At 40.0% G+C, this 24031-nt stretch overlaps 1 protein-coding gene across 2 annotated transcripts in view; it reads left to right on the top strand.

Moving 5' to 3' along the window:
• The window catches only part of ERCC6L2 (ERCC excision repair 6 like 2), a 62399-nt gene extending 52352 nt beyond the window's left edge, over positions 1–10047 (top strand). For both annotated transcript variants that reach the window (XM_075739395.1, XM_075739394.1), the window contains exons 18-19: positions 6966–7153; positions 8946–10047. In XM_075739395.1, coding sequence (XP_075595510.1) covers positions 6966–7153; positions 8946–9912 — 1155 coding nt within the window. In that variant the 3' untranslated portion in view covers positions 9913–10047. The remainder of the gene's footprint in view (positions 1–6965; positions 7154–8945) is intronic.
• Positions 10048–24031: the final 13984 nt, after the last annotated feature.

Below are 24031 nucleotides of genomic sequence, written 5' to 3'. Positions count from 1 at the left end.
GAGGAAGGTGCTCAGACATAGCACAACTATGGCTGAGGAATAATTATGCAAACATGTTTTCAACTTCAGATTCAGGCTTTTGAAGGAAGTTCATTATCCTCTAAGTCTGTCGACTTGAATTGCCACAAACATGAGACAGTTAAAAAAACACGTATCCCTGAATCTTTTTTTTTTTTCTACTCGTCTTACTCCTAGTCTCTGCTTACTTGCTCTCCCATAGATTTTTCATCTTGCAGTACTTACTTAAAAAGATGAATGCTGTTCTCTTTTTGCCTTGCTTGAGGAGATTAAAGAGAGGAAAAGTGAAGTCACAGGCTTAAGATGGCCAGTCATCTCAGTCATGTCTGAGGATGCTTATACATGGATTAGCTTTTATTGCTCCAGAGTGTAGAGCCACCTCTTTATGCCTGCTGTAGGAAGAACAGATACTGAAATTTTATACTGTCAGACAGACAAAAATTGGTTTTGGTAGGTATTTACTATTTCTAAAACTGCTATAACTACATAGCAGGAGACAGATTGTCACATGGAGCTAACAGATCAAAGACTTGTTGCAGATTCGAGATGGAATCTCTAAGTAGAAGTTACTGCTGCGTTGTGGCACTTAAATTTTTGATGCTCAGCTGCATGTCCTCATTTTGTCTTGGAGAGCATTACCCTTAAATGTGAACTGATGTGGGACATTAAATGTGCAGATGCTACAATTTTTGGACTCTTACAGCCTGTATGTAATGTGTAATGCAAACAAATGGAAACTCACTATTGGTATCCAAAACTTGCTATGTACTTTCAAGAATAAGGGACATGCATAGTAAAACAAGTAGTGGTGGAGGAAAATATCTTCTGTGGTAGGAATATACAACATGTTTATATTGAAAACTGGTTTGAGAAAGGAGAAAATGTGAAGAATAAAGAAATGTATAATGGTGTTACAGATAATTCAGTATAGGCACACTTAATTTATCAGACGACCAGTAAGTATGTGGTCAAGTTTAAGCAAAACTTTTCTGCTTTGAACAGCAGGAATTTTGTAATATGCACTGCAAATGCATAATGTCTTGAATATATATAAACATTTAGTAAAGACTAACTGCTTTCGTGATTGCTGTCAATATTCTTCTAAAAATTATATAGCAGATACTGTATGCTATACTAAATATTTCTTTAGCTTTGCATCGTGTACTTCAGAAGGCTCATCAGAAGATATTCAATGCAGTGCATGAAGAATATGCTTTAACACAGTATGTGTGTGTGATGGTATAATGTTTGTCAAGAATGCTTTTGGATTTCTATTCTGTGAATTTTAGTTGTCATTCAGAGTATCTTGTTCTTATAATCACGTATTTGAAACTTTTAAGCATATTTACTTTTTAAAGTGAGTGAAAAACACACTATCACCTATTTAGGCAGTGTATGGAATCTTAATTCCAGGAGAAAGAATTTGTGTTGCTATTTGTGCAATTTGAGGTTTTTTACTATTTTTCTTCTCCCTGTGTTAAATTGGTTAACACTTTCCAGTAGTTACATGGCCATAAAGCAAAGCCAGACTTACTACGTGGCAAAACGATCGGATGTTTTTGACCAAAAAATTACTTGTTCTTCTTAATGCTCCTTTCTTTCTTTTGAATCACTCTTTCTAGTCCTGAGATATGCTTACAGACTGATCACTATCATCTTTCCAGTTTTCCAGTAATCATTCGAAAATGCTATAATCACATCTTATATCGTTGAAATGTTCTTTCAAGAAGTTCAGCAACACTTGTAATTACCTAAGGATATTAATTAATATACAGTACTTTAAGGACAATGTGCACTTCCAAGTGCACAGAATACTTCTTGCATTGAACGATTTTGGTTTCCTTTATTATTCTGTTCTTTTGGTCATAACATTAATTCATAAAGGATCTGATAGTCAATAATATAAACAGATTGTTAAATGTGCTAGTATCAGTAGTGTTAAGAACAAGAGTCAGAGGTTCCTAGCTGAATCAAATCGTATAAATTTCAGTCTTTCTTCACAAGATTGCCTTGTGCATATGGTATACTTGATAATTCAGGTGAACAAGACTACTGCTGTAAAGTCAACATGAGATTTCATATAGGAGCAAATAATAGGGGGGACACAGCAGTTTGGTAGAGAAAATGCTTGATGAACAGAAAATAGAAAGCTGTTGAAAGGAAATGTTTATCATGAAACAGATTTCAGCTGATGAATTAGAAGGCAAAAATGGAAAGAGAATCAGAAAAAAATCTGCCATGGTATCTTGGGGCACATTAAGAAGAGCATGGCCAGCAGGTCAAGGGAGGTTCTCCTCCTCCTCTACTCTGCCCTGGTGAGGCCACGTCTGGAGTTCTGTGTCCAGGTCTCGGCTCCCCAGTTCAAGAAAGACAGGGAACTACTGGAGAGAGTCCAGCAGAGGGCTATGAGGATGATTAAGGGACTGGAGCATCTCTTGTATGAGGAAAGGCTGAGGGAGCTAGGTCTGTTCAGCATGGAGAAGACTGAGAGGGGATTTTGTTAATGCTTATAAATATCTAAAGGGTGGATGTCAAGAGGATGGGGCCAGATTCTTTTCAGTGGTGCCCAGCAACAGGACAGGGGGCAATGGGCACAAACTGGAACACAGGAAGTTACACTTGAATATTGGCTGGAAGGTCACACTCAAAGAGTTGTGGTCAATGGCTCAATGTCCAAGTGGAGAACGGTGACGAGTGGTGTCCTTCAGGGGTCGGTACTGGGACCAGCACTGTTCAACATCTTTGTCGGTGACATGGACAGTGGGATTGAGTGCACCCTCAGCAAGTATGCCAACGACACCAAGCTGTGTGGTGTGGTCGACACGCTGGAGGGAAGGGATGCCATCCAGAGGGACCTTGACAGGCTGGAGAGGTGGGCCTGTGCAAAACTCATGAAGTTCAGCAAGGTCCTGCACATGGATTGGCGCAATCCCAAGCACGACTGTAGGCTGAGCAAGGACTGGATTGAAAGCAGCCCTGAGGAGAAGGACTTGGGGGTGTTGATTGATGAGAAGCTCAACGTGAGCTGGCAGTGTGCGCTTGCAGCCCAGAAAGCCAACCGTGTCCTGGGCTGCATCAAAAGAAGTGTGACCAGCAGGTCGAGGGAGGTGATCCTGCCCCTCTACTCTGCTCTTGTGAGACCCCATCTGGAGTACTGCGTCCAGCTCTGGGGGCCCCAGAGAGACCTGGAGCTGTTGGAGTGAGTCCAGAGGAGGGCCACGAAGCTGATCAGAGGGCTGGAGCACCTCTCCTATGAGGACAGGCTGAGAGAGTTGGGATTGTTCAGCCTGGAGAAGAGAAGGCTCCAGGGAGATCTAATTGTGGCTTTCCAGTACCTGAAGGGGCCTACAGGAAAGCTGGTGAGGGACTGTTTATCAGGGAGTGTAGTGACAGGACAAGGGGTAATGGGTTTAAGCTGAAGGAAGGCAGATTTAGATTAGATGTTAGAAAGAAATTCTTTACTGTGAGGGTGGTGAGGCACTGGAACAGGTTGCCCAGAGAGGTTGTTGAGGCCCCCTCCCTGGAAGTGTTTAAGACCAGACTGGATGAGGCTTTGGGCAATGTGGTCTAGTGGAGAGTGTCCCTGCCTGCAGCAGGGGGGTTGGAACTAGGTGATCTTTGAGGTCCCTTCCAACCCTAACCATTCTATGAATATGAGGAAAAACTTCTTTACTGTGAGGGTGACCGAGCACTGGAACAGGCTACCCAGAGAGGTTGTGCAGTCTTCTTCTCTGGAGATATTCAAAACCCACCTGGATGCCATCCTGTGGGACCTGCTCTAGGTGATTCTGCTCTAGCAGGGGGGTTGGACTAGATGATCTCCAGAGGTCCCTTCCAACCCCTACCAGTCTGTGTGAATCTGTGAGAGGGAAGAATTAAGAAACGTAATACATGAAGTCAAATTCAAAAGGAAGCAAAATAGTATAGATGTTGACAGTGTTGGAACATTGATTGAAGTTTTCACTTTTTTAATGGTAATGCTAGTAGAAAGATACAGGGAATATTTTCACCTCTATGTGTCTAAAGCTTATTTCTGCCTACAGCCTCGTCTATGTATTGCTCAGAGTATCAAACTTCAGATTTGAACTTTAACGAATATGGAGACATCCTAAGAAAAACTGAAATAAGTGTTTTAGTTTTTACTGACAAAACGTTTATCATTTTTCAAAAAGGAATTATTGGATTTGGTATCTGGGGGCTGGATTTAAGTTGTCATGCTTTCAAAAACATTCACAAATTCAACAGAGCCAGTTGTCATTTCAGCCTAACTGGGTGCCATTTAATCAAGTGGCTTTGCTCCAGAGAGCTGAGAAATTTTTCAAGAGTAACTCACAGTGACATTAGCTCCTGCAGCTCTTGGGGTAACTTTTTTATAGTAACTTTTTCTACCTTCAGGAAAAAACTTTGAGCAACTAATTTAGGGAGAAGAAGAGGAGCTCTTTGTGTGTATATGGTTGTATTTTGCTGCTGTTCTTTCTGGTTTGGCAGTGTGGGTCAATGTACTTGAGTTTTGTAGTTCCAGAACTAAATATGCCATTTGTGAGTTCATTTGCAATTAGCAGTACTTTTTACGTTAATTCTGATTCTCTGCAAAGACAAGCAATTTTATGACTTTCAAGTGTTTACAACATTTGGCTTTTTTCCCAAAGAGATTTTTAATCTGTGTTTGAACAGATGTGTAAACCAAAGTATTACTACCCCATGTACTTTGGTCTTGTTTAATAAGAGGTAGATGGATGCATATTTATGGGGGTTTAAAATACTTTTAAGACAGGCATTGACATGGTTAGGCTTGTATTCTATGCAAGTTATGCTGGCTTGAATTAAATTATACAATCCTGGTATCCTGACAGAGTGACAAATGCGCACTAGGTCTTATCATAGTGAGTTCTGAGTACTATAAATATTTTTCATGCAAAAATTCCATCAAAATAAATATATTTTAAAACTAGCATTGCTTGCTTCTCTCAAAATACATTTTCAAAGTAAAGTTCTGTATTTCTTATGTATATCTTTAAAAAAAATAAACATTTTAAATGCAAACAGAATTAGCAAGATAACTGTAGTATATGCTGTAGATAACATCTGCTAATCCAATCTTAATTTTGTTGCTATCATCATAATATTATTGGGAGATAGGGGTTTTACCTTAATTAGGGCCTTGGTTTCAGTTTTGTGTAGTATAACTTTTAATAGTGCAGTGAAATTTTAATCTTTGGAGTTGTGCATTTAGCTTAGAGTGAAAAATTACGCCTGTAGGGTCCCCTACTATTAACATCTCTTTCTGTATGCTAGTTTGAGGTTAGTTGCCAAAGTAATGGATTGAGAACAGATGTGAGATCCCAAAGCTCAAGAACATTGTGAACAGCCCATGGAAATAAAGGAAGTGGACATGGATCAAATAGAAACACATTGGGAAGAAACACTGTAGATCAAAAACCAAATTTTGAACTGCAGATGACAAGGTGTGAACATAGTTTGTGTTTTCATCTCTTGAGCAGTGCTTGTAGGGAGACTGAGGAGATCACCAAGCAGTTATTCTTTCCTCAATCTCATTTAGGGGGGGTGGGGGAAAGGTAATGGTGCTTTTCTGGTCTTCCTCTGTCTTCTCCCTGCTTTTGAAACACATTCTTTAATTTTCATATTTCCCTTGCCTTTTGGGAAAGGGAAAATTTTGACAAGAATTTGTAGGAATTTCTGAAAAATAACTAAGATGTGTAAACAGGATTATGTTTTTGTGCAAGATGTTGACTCTCAAAGCATGATGAGCTGATCTGTAACATGACCTTCTTGAATTTGATTAAAACATTACCTTTTTATGACCATTACATTTAAAATTTTAATCTTATCACTTTTAATCTTAACAGTATTATAATGAAAGTGTAATGTGTATTTTTTTTCAGTTAATTAACAAGTAAGTATAGTGATACCTCTTCCGAAAGTATCTTTACAACTCTGAATAATCGTGTGTGTGCACTAGAGACTGTGATATTGACAATTATTTTACCATAACTTTGGTATCTTTAAATAGTGTTGTGTTTGTTTATAGTTTTTCTTTGAGTATTCAATTGCTAAACTAAGAGTTCTGAATATGTACTGTGCAAAAATTGTGTAACATACATTAACAACCAGGAAGCAGTGAACCCAAATCATAGAATCATAGAATGGTTAGGGTTGGAAGGGACCTCAAAGATCATCTAGTTCCAACCCCCCTGCTGCGGGCAGGGACACCCTCCACTAGACCACGTTGCCAAAAGCCTCATCCAGCCTGGTCTTAAACACTTCCAGGGATGGGGCCTCCACAGCCTCTCTGGGCAACCTGTTCCAGTGCCTCACCACCCTCACAGTAAAGAGTTTCTGTCTAACATCTAATCTAAATCGACCCTCCTTCAGCTTAAACCCATTACCCCTCATCCTGTCACTACACTCCCTGATGAACAGTCCCTCACCAGCTGTCCTGTAGGCTCCCTTTCAGAAACTGATAAGCTGCAATTAGATCTCCCCAAAGCCGCCTTTTCTCCAGGCTGAACAGCCCCAAAAATTCATTAATCTTGATACGTAACACCTTCTTGGATTAATTTACCTATTAAGACTGTAAGCTTTTCTAGTTTTAATAATATTTGAAGGTTGTAAATGAGATTTGGATCCTGTGGTGCAGGATTAAGTATTCGTATAACTGTAGGAAAGTTACAGAGATCTTTCATTTAGCCTCACATTTAACCTGTTCGGAAAAATATCCCACCTTATCCCACCAAGAACCAAGACTTGCCTTCAGCGTCCCTGGAAGTTTGTGACTGAGTAGGGAGTTTACACTGCAGCTCAGAATCTCATTCTTAGCACTCAAACCATTGAGTGCTAGTGAAGAGTGATAGAATTGGGCAAATTAGAGCTCATCATTATGTCCCTGACACAGCTGTTTTGACAATTTCCGTGTCTCATTTTACTAGAAAAATGAAGAAAACCCAGAAGACGACACAGCAGAGAAGAACGTTATTAATGGAGGGCAAGAAATGTTGACAAACAGTAAGCAACATCACCTGTATCTTACGTATCCTGTGACCCAGAAAAACAAAAAAGTACACAGAGCAGGTTCAACCACCTTCTTGGTTGGAAAGACACCCAAAGGGATCCGCAGGTGAGATTGTTTTGGTGAGATGGAAGTAAAATTCTACGCTTGAAACAAACTTCTCTTTGGGCAGTTGCTTTTGTCTTTTTTAACCATACTCAGGGAATATTGATGATGTTCTGTGGCAAGAGCAGAACTAATGGGAAACTTCTACTCGCACTATACAAAGAGTACCATAATTGATTAATAAAATGAGTTGAACCCACAAATCACTTTAATGTGTTGATTCAATGTGCCATGTATTACATAGCTGTGCAGATGTCATCACCACCAGTATTCATGGTGTGTGTACCATGCAGTATTACAAACCAATGTTTAAACTGTATCAAAGCAAGAAATTTTATAGTGTCAGCTTCTGACTGTCTACTGGTTTTGCCTAAGTCTCATCACAAAAAAATTGGACTTGGTATTTATTTTTTAACTTGGGGCTCAATATTTTTTAATACTTCCTTTAATATGTTGTTTTCCCCCCCTCATATTTGGAAAGATGTTAATTTTTGTGTGCCCCTTTGTTTTCCATTTTTCCCAAAACTGTTGCTGCTATTAATATAAATACTTAAATTTCATTGTTACATAGATAGAAGTTTAATAACAATAGCCAGATGGTATGTGGCAAAAGACAATGCAAAGCTGTAGCTAACTGTGCAAACCTAAAGAACTGGGATTTGGTATATATTTTTAATTACAATTATAGTAATTTTAGACAAATTACTATATGAGAATTGGTATCTAGGTAATATCTCTGTGTTCAGACTCTGTCATATGAGCCAGCTGGCCTCAGCTACCCAAACTGTTACTGTCATAGTGCCAGACTTGCTTACTGTTATAGATACTGAAAATTCTGAATATTTAAGAGGCAGATAGAGGAGAACCCTTCATGATAAAAAAACCTCAAAATTGTTATCAATAATTTGTTGAGGTAAAAATTTTCACAGGCAATGAAGTAATGAAGGATGCTATTCCAAGATCCTAAAGCCCTATCTAACAAAAACCTTAAGCACATTCACTCTTAAATGTTAAGCAGGTCATCTGTTAGCACCTCACTTGCACTTTGCAGTACATCTGGATCCGCTGTGCAGTGAATGAGGATGATGAGGTGCCTCAGTTTGATGTGTTGCAGTTGGGAAGCTGCCTGCAGTCACAGCACACAAAGGGTATAGCTGGGGCTAGCCGGTCAAGTGGTATTTGAGACCAAACAAGGTTAAATCTCACTGCCTACTGGAGCCCTCATACAGGAAAGGCAACATGTGCATACCTATTTTCTGACGAGAGCATAAACCTACCTCTCCGGCCTTCCAGTTAGGTCACCTGTTCCCAAACTATGGCTAACTTGATTAGGATGGTCTCCTTTGGAGCTTGGCCTCTTAGCAGAAACAAATACTCCACAGCTCACTAGAGGGGACAGTCCCAGTCTCCTGTGAATTGTTCAGCCCGATCTTGTTTAGCAAGTATTTCAAAAGGAGTTTGAACAACTACTTTGTGGTTTGTTTGCATCTGTATCCTTCTGAACTCTGGTCCTTTGGTACAAAATCTTACCTACACTGAAAGTCAGTAAATCTGTGGGTCGTAAGCTGAGGGAATCACAGTGGAGTTTGGGATTCACAAGTCACTTCAGTTCTTCTAAGGTCATTATTCTTTCTTCTCATTGCTAGTAAAAACAAAGCAAGCTCCTGATAAGGAATTTACTTTTAGTGATTACTTTCTGGGATATGTGAAATGCATGAATTCAGTTAATAGTTTGAAAGCTGCTTTTGTTTCTAGTTAAAGGTGTCAACATATTTTTCCTTCCTGATAATTACAGGAGACAATTTGAGGAAATGGTGTCCCACTTTAATATGGGATCAGTGGAAGAACTAGCGGAACGTATTGCAAAAGCTACGTCAGAAACAAGGCAGATGATGTTGAAGGAATTCTATGTTTCCAAGCATCCAGAGATGGAGTCTTTCTTCCCAGTTGAAATACCAGCTTCACATGACAATGAGGAAAAAGAATTGGGTACAATACGCTCCAGAAAAAGAAAATCCCTTGTTAATTTTGGAAGATCTAGGTCTAGATCTGCATCAGCTAAAGGTCCACTTTTGAGTGGAACTACAGAAACACAGAACCAGCAGAGCCACAAGGGAGAATCAGAGCAACTTCACAATGACTCCTGCATGCAAGATACGTGTGTTGATGCAAAATATAAACAATCAGCCACTGTTGCTACTCAACAAATCGAAAGGAGAAACAGTCCGACATTCAAGGATTTTATGGCATCTGGCTCATTAAGCAGTAAATCAGAAATAATTGAGGTGCTGTCTGTAAAAAGTTGTGAAGGACAGCAAGACTCCAAAGGAACGCAGCCACCAAGAAAAAGATCTCTGTCTCAGTCAGAAAATAGGGAGATAAAAGCTCAGACTTGTAAGAAGTCTTTTGTGGACTTACTTGGAGATACTTCTTTTCTTAGTGACCTCTTCCGAAATGATGGAAACAGGCCTACTGAATCACCAAGGAGATTCCCTTCAGGGCAGGTACAAAAATCAAAGGAGAGACCAAAAGACTTCTGGGACATGCTGACTGAGCAGAATGAGGAGAGCCTCAGAAAGCTCACGGACATAGCAGTCATAGAGAAGCTGTGTGAAAGAGCATCTTATCCCCCAGTGACAGAAGAGAGAGAGGTGTGTGAAAGTTCTCTTTGGAAAAAAAATGAAAATTTTCTATGGAAAAAATACAGTCCAGATGATTCAGATGAACCATCCACTGCTACATCTTATAATGTAGTAAAATGAAAGTTTTCTGCATGAGTTGCACTATAATTATCTTAGTTAAACATTAAAATATGCACAACTTCAGCAGTATGCAGGAAAATGTGATACTTCCATGAAATTAAAGGCAAAGTAATGAATTCATATTTATGATGATACAGATTTATATTTTACAGATGTGAATATATATGTAATTACATATGTAATACATAGTATATATGTGCATATGTACTATAGTACATATGTACTATATATTATTATAAGCTATATCTTAATTTTAAATTAAACTTTTTAAAATGTTGTGAGTACACTTTGCTTTGTTTCATCCTCATTTTATTTCTAGACTCAGTAGCAGTACTAAGTAATTTTTTCCCCTTCCGTTTGAATACACTCAGTCATCTTAGCAGAATCTAATGATATTAAAAGGATTTGGCAATGATACTGCATATTTTTTATGAGCCAGTAGAGACTCAGGGACTTCATGAGACATGGATGATGTCTTTGTGTCTAATAACCTTTGGTGTTTTTTTTATATCTGATTTTGCTCAGTCTCTCAATGAAGCTGTAGAGCTTCTAATTACCTTCAGTATCCTATAGCAGTGAGTTTCTCAGCTTGGTTGATGTGAAAAATTGCCAATTTTTGTTAGCTTATTCATTTTCAGTGCAAGATCTACAGCCCATTAAATGATGTTAGGTGGCAATTTTGATCTTTCATTACACTTTCATATGCCATTTTTTTATTTGTATAGACTTCTAGCATGTCTTTGAGGTGGTGTGGTCTGGACAATACTTTGGCAATAAGGTCTCCCTGGAGCCTTCTCTTCTTCAGGCTGAACAACCACAACCCTCTGACCATTTTGGTGGCCCTTTTCTGGACCTACTCTAATATCTGTCTCATACTGGGTACCCCAGAGCTGGATGCTGTATTCCAGGTGGGATGTCATGAGAGTGGAGTAGAAGGGGAGAATTACTATGCAAAACTGCCACCTGGAGGACTCCTGTAGGGATCAGTCACACTTAATTATGAAGGTTCAGTTAATTGACCAATTTCAAGTCAGACCATTCTCTCAAGCCCCTCTATTATCTCATCTATGCAGATGACCAGCAATTCAAGGAATAAATGACCCAAGTAGACTGGGTAGGTGCACCATGCATCCCTGCACCAGTGAAAGCATAGAGAATCTGTGTTCCTGATTGTATCCCACTGTTCAACTCCGTTACCCTTTGAGCCCCTTTTCCACATAGGCAACAGGAGGCAGTTGTGGATGTATTCCTCACGGCCTTCTGTTTTTGTAAGCATGCATTATCTGTGGCATGTGATGGGCCTCAGTGGCAGTATTGTTGGTTCTACTGCCAGGACGGTTGAAGAAGCAGCTTACACAGCAGTGTATGCTTCAGGAAAGCACTGGTGCCAGTCCCTGCTTTATGCCACCTCTGCTATGTAGGCAGGTTTCTGTCTGTAGCCCTGGGTATTGTGCATTCCTCTGGCTTTGGCATGACAGCTCCTGAGTGCTGCTTTTCAGCTAAAGCAAATGTGTTTACCTGTGTCTTCTGCATTTCACTTTATCCTCAACACCAGAGTTGAAATGGGCCTGGTTACGATCATAGCACTTCTTACAACATCACATTTGTATACTATTACTTCATGCTCTTTAGCTTTCAGGGCAAAAAAAATTTTACATTGGGTTTTTTTTGTGTTTGTTTTGCCTAACAGTTCACTAGTTGCAGTTACTTGGTTGCAGACCCAAGCTTTCAGAATAAAGATGTATAAAACTGGGATCAGGCTGTAACTCCTCTCTCTGATGCATGTATCAAATGCATGTGTTAGCAAATAGAATGATAGCTAATAATGTTGGGTTTTTACCCAGTCATGAATAACTTTGTATTCATTTTTCACACTTAAGAGGATGATGAACATGACCTCAGCGTTCCATTTAGCATTTTGGATGCAAAAAGTAGATAAACCTATACATCTCCGAGAACATAACAAATACTTTCCAAGATGTACGTGGGGGTAGGAGTGGGGAAGTGGCTGGATCTCATTTTTATTCCAATACTTAATACACTACCAGTATTTCAGAAAGGAAGGGTTCATCTTGTCAGTTGTTGAGAATATGTGATATAGTATATGCAGAGTAAGGAATTTCCACATACTGACAAGTTATCATCTTACTCCCAAAATGCTGGCTCTAATCAAATTTTGAAATGAAAACTGTTCTTCACAGATTGGAGAAGTTGTAAGATAAGCAATGTCATATCCTATTTGCCGAATAGTCTGTTGTATTTCTCAATGCTATGGGGTCATGTGAAGGAGTGCCTGATCATGTATAACCAAAAGAGGCCAGTGCTTCATGTTGCTCTGGAAACCTTAACCCTAATCTTTGATTTTTGTAAGCTTTGAAATCTCAAATGTAATGCTGTATTAGTATAGGGTTTTACATTGAGTGTACTGTATAAATTGTTTTATGTGAAGGGTAAATGTTATGAAATTTTAAAAGCTTGGACACTGAAGCTGCACAGCAGCAGTTCGTGAACGGTGGTGGTTTTTGTGGTCTGGATGACTGCCCATTGGAAAATAAGCTTAAATTTGATCTGGAGCAGCTTCTACTTTAGGTCATGGGAAGCTGTTGCAGGCTTTGCTCTGTCTCTGTGTTAGCCATTATGCGCTTATTGTATGTGGAAGCCATCTGAAGACTTAATTGGGAAATCTGACTTAACTACCTGGAACAAGGAGTTCAGTGTTTAACATACATGATAAAGCAGTAAGAGGCTTGGTCTTTGCAGGCAACTAACATAAGTAAGATAAATGTGTTCCCTAACTGTTTCTCTCAAGCTGAATCTGTGCTGCTACCGTTGTATTATACTCAATGACATCTAAGATACAAATTGAAATGTGGGATAGTCAGTTGGACCAGTTTGTTTTTTTTTTTTTTTAAAAAAAAAGGTCTCAACTAAGAAAGTAAAAGAAGCCACCATAAAACTGTTAGTTATTGGTACATTTGAATTGTGTACATCTGAAGGAAGTCAATTTAAGACAGGGAACATGTGGACCTTTCTTGTTGATGTTAATACGTAGGGCATAAATTAAGGCCTTTTACTGGTGGCATCATTATTGATTTTCTTTACAGCATTCTTCTGCTCAGAGACACAAACTACTGTTTAGCTGAAGAGAGTATTTGGCGGAATGAAGAATATAGTCATCAAATATGTAAAAAGGCTGCTGCATAGAGAAGGGGAATAGTCCCTTCATGTCCACAGCAAAAAGAGAAGAGTTAAGTGGGTTAAACCACACTAAAGGTAATTGAAGTCAGATAATAGGGAAACGCTATAAGGGTAAGTGTTGTATATTAGGTTGCATAGTGCCAATATTGGAGGCCAGGAGGGGATAAATAACTTTGTTGATTTCAGTTGATGTCAGGGCAGTAGAGAGAGGTTTCACCTGAGCACCACTGGTTTGTCTAAATCAGTAGATACTGGGGACAGGAAAATCCGATTGAGTTAGGTAAGATGTCTCATTTTACTTCTTTTAGAAGAATGTCAGAGCAGTGGAACCGTGCAGGTACAAGGCTGAACTGCAGGGCTGATTCCCAAGTACAAAGCTGTCATAATTTTCCTGAAGTACTCAGGAATTATGTTTCTCATCTATATGGTGATGATATGCATAAATCAAAACCTTCATAGAAGTGCATGTTTTATTCACATGTATGCCAAGTACTGATAATATATTTGTGGAAATGCATTTGTTACCTGCATTTAAACTGAGCTGCAGGAAGATGTCTTGAAGTAAGATTTATATCACTGTGTAGCTTCCTGTGCAAATTTAACATAATTTACCAGGTAGTATCACCTAAGCCATAAATACTGCGATTTTGTGCCCTAGGGATCTATATATGAAATAGTTTTGTCATTAATAAGATGTATGTATGATTTTAAAAAAAAAGAATCTGAACAAATTCAAAAGGAAAGAACTTGACCTGTATTTTTCTTGGTCATCTTAAAAATCTGTGATTATCATTTTGCTTGGCTTCAAAAATGGAGGAGGCATTGAGGGATGCTATGTTTAGGATTATGGCAGAGTGGAGTTCATACAGCTGCTGCACGCAGGTTCCTGCACAGTTGCAGGGAGAGACAGACTAGAGCAAAACTGTAACAGCCTCCTAGCTTAAGGAAATGGCTTCATGACAGTTATCACCTGATCTCAGTATAAATCAGTGTCGTGGTTTTACCCCAGCCGGCAGCTGAGCACCACGCAGCCGCTCACTCACTTCCCCCCCCATCGGGATGGGGGAGAGAATTGGAAAAGTTAAAGTGAGAAAACTTGTGGGTTGAGATAAAGACAGTTTAATAGGTAAAGCAAAAGCCGCACGCACGAGCAAAGCAAGACAAGGAATTCATTCCCCACTGCCCATGGGCAGGCAGGTGTTCAGCCATCTCCAGGACAGCAGGGCTCCATCACGCCTAACGGTGACTTGGGAAGACAAACGCCATAGCTCCGAATGCTGCCGCCCCCCCTCCCTCTTCCCCCAAGCTCCTTATAAACTGAGCATGATGTCATATGGTATGGAATATCCCTTTGGTCAGTTTGGGTCACCTGTCCTGTCTGTGTCTCCTCCCAACTCCATGTGCACCCCCAGCCATCCCGCTGACGGGGCAGTGTGAGAAGCAGAAAAGGCCTTGGCCCCACATAAACACTGCTCAACAATAGGTCCATAGAACAAAACCATCTCTGTATTATCCACACTGTCTCCAGCACAAATCCAAAACATATCCCCACACTAGCTACTATGAAGAAAATGAACCCTCTCAGCTGAAACCAGGACAATCAGCCAGGAGGAGAAGGGCATCTTCTTTGTCATCACTTTCAGCTGGAAATGGCTCCCTACGTTTTTACTGTTACTTATTGCCGTTTCCTTGTTCTTTTACTCAGTGAGGTTCCTATGGGTCTGGCTCTGGGTTCCTGATCTAACAGAGTGTACCAATAGTTCCCATTGCATTCAATGGAAATTCTTTGGGGAAAAAAAAAAACAGGTTGCCAGTGAAATAGCAAGAAATCTGACCCTGCCTATGCTAACAAATGCCGCTCTGTCAGCAACCTGTTTACAAAACTGTCACCAGACCTAGTTAAAAACACTGTGTGTGTCCTGGGTCTGATTTGCAGTGTAGTTCGCATCTTAAGCATGTTTTGCAAACTGGAGCTATGCTTATAACTAGATTGGGGAGTAGCCATGTGGTACACAGATTTCATATTTGGTCTGGGGGAATGAATAATTTCAGATAATGAATATGTTTGAGAAAGGGTGTGCATACAAACATTTCGTGACCACAGTGAGGCAGTTTGAAAGGATGTATTTGCTCAGCTTTAGCAGGTCATGACTTTGAGCACTGAAAGGCAGACTGACGCCAGTGCCACGGTTTCAGCACAGTGAGTGAAAGCACCATTAATAGGAGGGAAGGGAAATTGGTAATGGCATAGTCGAAGTTACTAGGTATGAATAGGATGGTTTAAGTTACTTGCTTAAGAATCTTAACAGCAGAAGGAGGAGAAGGTTCTGTTCTTCCAAGGAAGCATTTAACTGCCTTTGCTGCTAGGTATTTTTCTGGTCTTGCATTGCCCTGCATATTTTATTCACTGCATGCCTTCCAGCTTATGCAACAAATGAGGTAATATTCTTATGAAAACTCTCTCTCCTTGCATTTGCACATTCCATGATTTGGTATATCTTGACTAGTGCATCCTGTATAGAAAAAGAGTAACAATTGTCTAAGTAGACTTTGTGCCAGAATCTACCTTCCTGGTTAAGGCACCTGAAAAGTAGATAACTGGCTTCAGGTAGCTCAGGAAATTCAGTTTCTGTGATCTAAACTGGATGTCTAGATGTGCAGATGAGAGAGGTAGGCAGTGATTCGGGGGATTTAAGAGGTATCTCTCTTTTCCTATAGATCACATGTGGATCATAGAAGGATCCTTGTGATGCTAAAAGTGTATCTTGTGTGTGTTTCTGCCAGCTAGTTCTGAAAGAGAAGGAGCATATATCTAAGCAAGATGACTGGAGGACTTCAGAGTTGTTTGCTTGCCATCCTAACCTTTGTTGAGTTGGCATCCAGAAAACTGAATTTCCTTTTTCAAAGACCAGGTGAAGATTGTGCTCTAAAATGAAAGAAGTAATTGAATGTAGGTATGTTACATATGCATCATATATGAGGACAGGTTATCTCAATTGTTTTTTGAGGTTGCTTCAGCTGAGAGGATGGAATTGAGCAGTCAGAACCTGACCTTGTGTCTGTGTGTCTGCATGCAGAATGACTGAATTGCAATTGCAGACATAATTTAAACAAACCGGAGCATGAGCAGGCCTGCTGCACTAAAAGCATTGTTTTCCGAAAATGCACAAACACAGCATAATTACATTAGAGTTTGGAGTGGTTTATTGTAGCTAGTCCCAATGGCTGAACGTTGGTAGTATATTTGATATCAACATTAGCAATCCCTAACACTGCACCCATTAAAGACAATGGCAAAACAGTGGGGATAGCTCAGATGCTAAACAAATACCAGCTCAACTCAGAATGAATCTGTGGTTTACTTCAACAGATCTGTTTATACTAAAGGGATTTTCTTCCCCTATGGTTTGATATTAAGTTGTTTCCATCAAGTGAATGCTCATGTAAACATGATCTCCTATATCACCCTGAAAATCATTCTATGCCAATTACTTTAAAAACAAATACCAGATGTCTATTTATATTGTTTGAGGTAAATGCTCACAACTGTTGGCAGCACTGGCCTCTCCATGGTTCAGGCTGCCGTGGAAGTTCCAGCACAGTTTCTAGTTGTTCTGGTTTATAATTCAATGGCAAAGAAAACAAATTCATACTGTGATCTAATTGGAAACATAATTTAAGTACCTCTGATAAAGCTGTTTTCTTAAAACTTCTCTTTTGTGCTTTGGTCTCATTGCTTCTACAGTAGATTCAAATGTGAACTTGGTTTGGTCCTTCTGTGTACAAATTTTGTGCTAGCATAACTAGAGTAATTCAGGCTCCTCTTGCCTCTCTACTTGCCCCCCACTGTTTTGTAGTTGCAGTTATATATATGTGGCTGGATTACAATAAATAAATAAAAGGCAAATAAATAAAATATTTAAAATAATAATATATTTAAAATAAATTTTAATTATATTGTGTATATATATATATATAGTATAAATTACAATTATATTGTAGAGTATCTGTACAATGTGATCTACTTCTAGCATACATGGAGAGAAGTTATGATTGGATGAAATGCATATTTTGGTCCTGTGGCAAAACAAAGAGTACACACTGTTGTTTGAACCTTGGGAACTTAGAATGATTTTGTGGTTCTATCAAACCGTTGTAACTGGGTTATTCACCATCTGATGGCACTTTGTTTCAAACTCAGAAACCTTAGGCTGCTAAGAAAACACAGAAAAAACTTAACTGGCATTCATACCAAATAATTGAATTCAGTGGCATTCATGTCTCTGATTCTTTGTAAGTTGCACACACAAACAAGGCAGAAAAAATATAGGAAAATGCACTTGGCGTAGACTGTGGTATTTCTCTTGAAAAATTTCTGGATATTTATGAAGGGATTCTCTTAATAGATTCCATTTCATTGGAAGAGACAGAAGCAGTATGAAGGCATTTAAAGGGAAAAGTTGGACTTGCTTATGTAATGGAAAGGTTAAAATTCTCAGTGAGGAAAGCTGTTTTTTTGGGTTTTGGTTTGTTTTTTGTTTTTTTTTTGGGGGGGGGTAATCTTTACCCATTGTTTCAGGTACTCTATGTATTAACATTTGTGAATACCAGTAAAAGGAGGAATATCCTAGCTATTGACTGAAAAAAAGCCAAAGACATGAAACCTGTTTGCACCTGGAGACCCTAACGCCCAGAATGTCAAACTGTTCTGCCAGACTTACCCAAGAAGGGTAAAGGGTTAGGCGTTTTTGCAATGCTGCAGTGTTTTCTCTCCATGGTTAGGTATTTAGAGTGTGGTAGTAGGTTCAATGTGATTACAGTTTTTTACATGACATGATTACATAAAGTCTTAGCCTCCACCATGAGAAGAGACAGCTGTCTCCTGGTAGTCTTGAGGATGATGTGTCTGAAAAAAAATTATGGTAAGAAAATAATTTTAGAAAGTTTAAGGAGTTTAAAAAAAATAGAATGAGACATTTGTATTTTGCTTTCCTCACCATGGAAATCCCAAGAGTCATCTTAATAGAAGACTTCATGTTTAAGACTTGGAGCGAGCAATAAAACCCTCTGTAATTGAGTTACTATAGTTTAAGCATGTCACCGGTTTATCTTTTGTTGTTTCATTCCTTCAGAGGCGAGAAGTGGGTGTTCAGAACCACTGGGAAGCTTCCCTGAGTCCGTTCTGCCTGGTGGCAGAGAACTTCCATTTTTAGCCTTGCAGGATTACAGGATAACAGACATGAAGTCTGTGATATGTGTCTGGCTTTACCTTTTGTTTTTGTTCAGGCAGGGAACTGGGAATTAACTAAGAAAGATTATAACTACCCAGTAGTTTGGTTTGGATGAGTTGAGATGGTAGCCACTGTGCAGCTGTGGCCTTTTCACAGCTGCAGAGGCTGCAGCTGATCTGGTGGTGCAACCTGGGATTTCTTCATTCTTGGCTTTGTGCTGGGACGGCCATGGGGAAATACTGCAAATCTGAAAGGGAAAGAAATAAAGGGACCTTTCCAAAAACATGTCCTCTGCAGAGAAGAGGGGTGATATCCTTGGGAAAAAGTTAGTATCAATGAGCATGCAGTTAAAGACTATACCATAAGGCATTTATACCAGTTTGCATGACCATTTTTAATGCTGGCATTTTCTAACTTTTGAGTGGTTTTATAACTTTAATATTTGTAGTGCAGTTTTGACAATGTGCTTTTTGAAAACTTTAATATAAAACCAAAACAAAAAAGGAATTCTATCACGTAGAAGTGATTGATTCCCATGTGGATCATCATCGACATTTAGAATCACTATTTCTGTTACTTGACCAGTTGGAGTGGCTGATAGCAGGAAGTAGTAGGTTACAGTCTCTTCTGTGGACCAGCCAGTTAGGGGAAGAAAGGATGTAGTTGCTCGTAGATGTCGCAGAAACTGGTTGAAAACAAAAGGGCACTGGCATCTGTGAATTCTTGATTCTATTCTACAGTCTGGGGAGAGTGTGTATTTAACACAATGGATTATTATGCCCTGGCTGTTCTGCTCTCCTGTTGCATCTGTCTCTTGGAGTCCGCTCTGCTTTTCCATTTCTTTCGTGTTACTCCAAGCTCTTCAGCTTGTTTCCAGGTTAACAAGCTTCCTGAAGTGTACTGCATGGGCACCTTTAAAGGTCATTGGTAGTACAGCAGGCAGAATTTCTCAGCTCTCAGTTCTGGTGCCACAGCAGCTCCTGGGGGTCAGGACTCGAAATTGCATGAAAAGTCCCAAACTCCTATAGATCCTTTAGTAATTGGGAGGCTGCTCAGTTAGTTGATCTGTGGGAAGGATGCACACACTGTCTGGTGGTGGACATGAAGGTGTGTGTGAGGTCAAGATCATCTGTTTCAGTGGAGCATTCAGAAAATAATGGTGCTACTTTTTAGGATACTTATATGGAGCATGGATAAAACACATTTTTTAGAACTTTATAGCATGGCCAAAATTTGGCATGTTTTCAGAAGGCTAGTACCAAGTATGACCCTGACAGTCTGATCCCTTACAGTAGGGATCCCTTTTTCCTCCCTCAATATCTCTCCCAAAGCATGCAGACAAAATAGATTTTCAGTGAAATGCCTGTAAGAAAAACGTGGGGGAAAGGGAGATTGCTCCCCTTTAACCCCGTTTTCAGAACAGCTGTAATATTTTAGTTGAAACTTACCAGAAAAATTCAGCCTGACACAGACACTCAGCATGGAAAATTTCAGCTTGAGCACTTAGAGTTTGGCAAAGTTATAAACAACTGAAAGCAGGGTCCTGTAATGGAAAGTGTTAAGCAAGCTTAACTATGAGTGGAAGTAACAGCAGTGCATATAATACAAGTATAGACATACATTTGTATGCATAGGCAGATACAGAGTATTGAGGATGATGGAGTAGATATCAATGGCTCAGTTGGATGATGGTGTTACCAATCAGGTACAAAGCAATAAATCAGGTACGGAAGTCAATCTGTAAGTACCTTTGCTTGTTCATTTTTAGCTCTGCAGGGGCAATTCATGCTGCAGACATGCTACAATTGTAGTGCAGGAGAAATCCTTACCTGTTGAACACAATGAAGCCACTTCTTTTAGACCAGCATAAAGGAAATATTTAAGGGGAGCTGAGCAGGGGTTTGCATTTAAGTGTACTTGCTTGCTGTAAGGCTGCCGAGAATTAAGCTCTGGAGATTATATTGAAGCAATGGAGTAACAGCTGTGGAAAAGTTTGCCCTTCGCCTATTCTGTGTGTAGTTTGTTCTCACCAGCCATGCAACATAGCTCCTATGCTTGGGAGAGGAAAGGATGTGAGTTTTTTATATGCAACAAACTTATCCATCTGTTTTACTTCACTGGATTATAATGGAAAATAATATTTTAAACACTCACTGATTTTAGCTTAACTAAACAAGGAGTGACAGAACCAACATTAGGAAAATTGTGGGGAGGACTTTTTCTCATCTCCCTATACAGTAAAAAATAGCTTTAACGTGTTTGCATCAGCAGTTTCTCCTCCTGAAAGCTGTGTTTAGATGGCATAGGCTTTTTGGTATTTCTCTTTGGCATGGTATGCACATACTGTAGTAATCCATTTTTTCATCAGCTTGTTGCTAATAATGAGCCACCTAAGCTCTGAAAACCTCCCTCTGCCGTTAGCTGTAGAAGAATGCTTAAAGGATTTAGGGATGTCAGTCATCATCTTGTTTTTTAGCAGGAGTGTGTATATGTGTGCGCGGGGACGAAGAGAAGAGAGCGTGAGCTGGAGTTCAGAAATTACACTGTGTGTGTGGTCTGAGGTTATTTCTCATTTCATGAAATGCACGCTTCATTCCTGGCTCAGGCAAAACTTGCACGTCACTGAATAAGTCCCTTATCCACTTTCCAAAACACTGAAGAGATTTGAAAGGGCTCTGTGGGTGGACTGCTACTATCAGCAAAAGCAAATAAGCTAACCTATTTAGCTAAGCATTTTTTTTATGCTTAAACAGAATAACCTTCAGCAACACTTGAACAATTGTGACCAGCCAAGGGAAGAGAAGGGGGGAAAAAAAAGCAGAAGTTTAAGCAGTCACACCTTAATTAACATTAAAGGCTGGATTATAGTTCTTGATGTGTGAAGGTGCTGTCTGATCAGTCCAGGGAGAACACTGGGGAATGGTTAAACGAACAGACTGTGCTGCTAGGTGTCCCCCTGTGGTGCGCTGGTCATAGTTTATTCAGCATTTCACCTTCCTTTAACCAAATGTGGTGCAAACTCATCAAAAAGATGAATCCAAAGACTCCTTATATCAAGTTGTTTTGCTGTCTAACATAAGTAAATGGTTCTGTCCTGGAAAACCATGGGTGTCCAAAGCGTTTGAGTAGCCAATGCTAGCTCTGTGCTAAATATATGCATCCAAAATAAATTATGGTTTATTTCATGGCAGGAAAAAAAACAACCAAGAAAAACACCCCAAACAACAAAAAAATCCCAGAATGCAGTTAGGATGCCAATGAACCAAACCAACAACTCTAGGTGGGTGAAACCCAAATGACAGGACAATACTAGGTAGCCTTACAAAATGTTACTGTTCATATAATTAGAAATTATTTGGGCAGAACAGGGTTGAGTACTCCAAATTCTGTTTTCAATCCATTACTCAGTGATCAGAATATCATTCATCTTGATAGATTTACTCTAAATTAGCAATGTAGCTAACATTGGACAGCTGTCCAACCTGTGTATTTACAGGATTAAATTTGTTATTGCTCTGAGCTAAGTTAAGATGGAAGAATCTCTTTCAAAGTGAGTCTCAGACAGAGATCTTGGAGTCTAAGAGATGAGGACAAAGCATGGTAATGTAATTTGGTTAAGGCATCCAGTGACAGGGATGAAGCAATGATCTCCTAGGTAGCACAGGATGGACCCACACCTCTCAGAGGTCCAGCGGAGTACAGGTCTAGAGGCCTTTGCCTGAGGAGAGAGGTTCTTGCTTCATCATGACACGAGAGAGGAAAAAGTTGGATTGAAGGTGAAGGATTTTCCTGAGACCTTTTCAATCCAAAATGCAACTTTGAATACTTCTCACCTGTCAGAACCAATGTTAAATTTGGTCCCAAAGGTCTCATGTTCTGAATGAACAGTGGAGAAATGAATATTGCCAAGAGGCCATTGAATCACAAGGGAGAAAGACAAGGTGTTTGATGCTTCTTTCATGACATTAGCAATTCCTGCTTGCTCAGTACAGGCTGAAGACTAATGCATTGCCAAAGCCATGTCACGCGTTGTCTTTGCACAGAGTCAGAAAGAACTGGCGACGCTGCAGTTCTTGTCTGTGTCCACAGCCCAGAGCCACAGACCTCCCCATCACATCTTCCATGTGGGAATGAGTGGGCTGGCTTAGCCTTCACTTGGATGTCAGATCTGCATCTGCCCCTAGATACCTTCTCCCCATGGGGAAACTGAGGCACAGCACAAGTAAAGGATGCGTGCAAAAAGTCTGTGATGGACCCAGGTTGCTGCAGACCGGAGCTGCAAAACTGTTCTTCCTTTCTTAGATTGTGTAGCATCCTGCAGCAGATCTTCCACTGGGCTGGTTGGCAGACCTGCCCAAATGGTGAGCACTGGAGGTGGTTGTGACATGAAGCTCTTTGTGCGATCAAGGATGGTACGGAAATCTTCAAAGCATGTACAGATACAATCTAGGCAGGTCAGTCAACATAGGCCCAGAAAAGATAAATGTGTTGGGGTGTGTGTAATTAAAAGTTAAGGATAAACAAATCTGGACAGTGGAACAACTTAGTTGATGGGGAAAGGTGGGATTTGAAGGAATTTTTAGAGTTTACTAACGGCCTATCATGAAAGGTCCAGAAAGACTTCTGAATAACAGCATACCAATACACTGCAAAAGTTATTATATGTTTTCCCTGCCCTTGGATGACAGCAGTTGATGTTGAAGTTCTCCACATTTCACCAGCTCCAAAACTGAAATTTATCTTGCATTGTTGTTTATTTAGTCTGACTAGTTCTGGACAAGGTGTTAGCCCCTCATTCATTTGTGCTTAATGCACAGCAGCAAGTCCAGCTGCTGAATATGGGGCTTTTCTCGGCAGTTGTCTGCATTAGTGTCTGGCTACTAAGACCAAGCTATGCTGCCAGACCTCCACGATGCAGTCCAGACAAGGCTTTCCCAGAGTTGGATGAGCCTAGGAAAAAAAAACAAAACAAAACAAAACCAAAACCCTCTTTGAGAAATCAATGCCAATTTCAAATACCACACTGTAAAGTGCTTCTGCTTGTGAAGCTAGCAATCAGAAAACCTCTGCCTGGACGAGGGCTCTGAACCAGCTCCTATTATAGGACCTGATGCTGAGTTCTTGGTGGTATATGACCACATTACTCTTTGGGGCCTGTGGGTGTCAAAGAAAAGATGCATGTGAGAGAAGTCACTGGCTGAAAGCAAGGGCATGTTTTGAAACTAAAGGTAGTTTAGTAGCCCAAGCCTGTTTCTGATTAAAATCAGAGTCCTTCAGATGAATGGAATGTAAACCACATACCAATTATTGGAATCCCATAAAGGAAACTCCCTTTTCCGTCTGTCTATCCATCCATCCGCCCACCCACACAAGTACAGTGTCTCAGAAATATCCCTTTGTAGAAATGATGGAAAAATTCAGTGCTGGCTTCCGTTTTCCTTACCTCCCAGGTGCTGGATGACAGCTAAAGAAATGAAATTGCAATGAAGCCACTTAAACACTTATCAAAGAAATGGACCTGCTAATTAAAAGGATAATATTTCCTGGCACTGAGACAAAACACACAAAGCTGAATCTCGAGGCCTTCCTCAAGCAAACTTCTGTGGGAATGTGGCTGCGTGAGGGCTGCAGGAGCAAGGCTTAGAGTAGGACCCGCTCGAAGTGAAAGCATTAGATCAGCGCACTAGTTA

The sequence above is a fragment of the Balearica regulorum genome, chromosome Z, assembly GCF_011004875.1.
Source record: "Balearica regulorum gibbericeps isolate bBalReg1 chromosome Z, bBalReg1.pri, whole genome shotgun sequence".
Taxonomy (NCBI): Eukaryota; Metazoa; Chordata; class Aves; order Gruiformes; family Gruidae; genus Balearica; species Balearica regulorum.
This window is presented reverse-complemented; position numbering and strand designations above follow the sequence as displayed.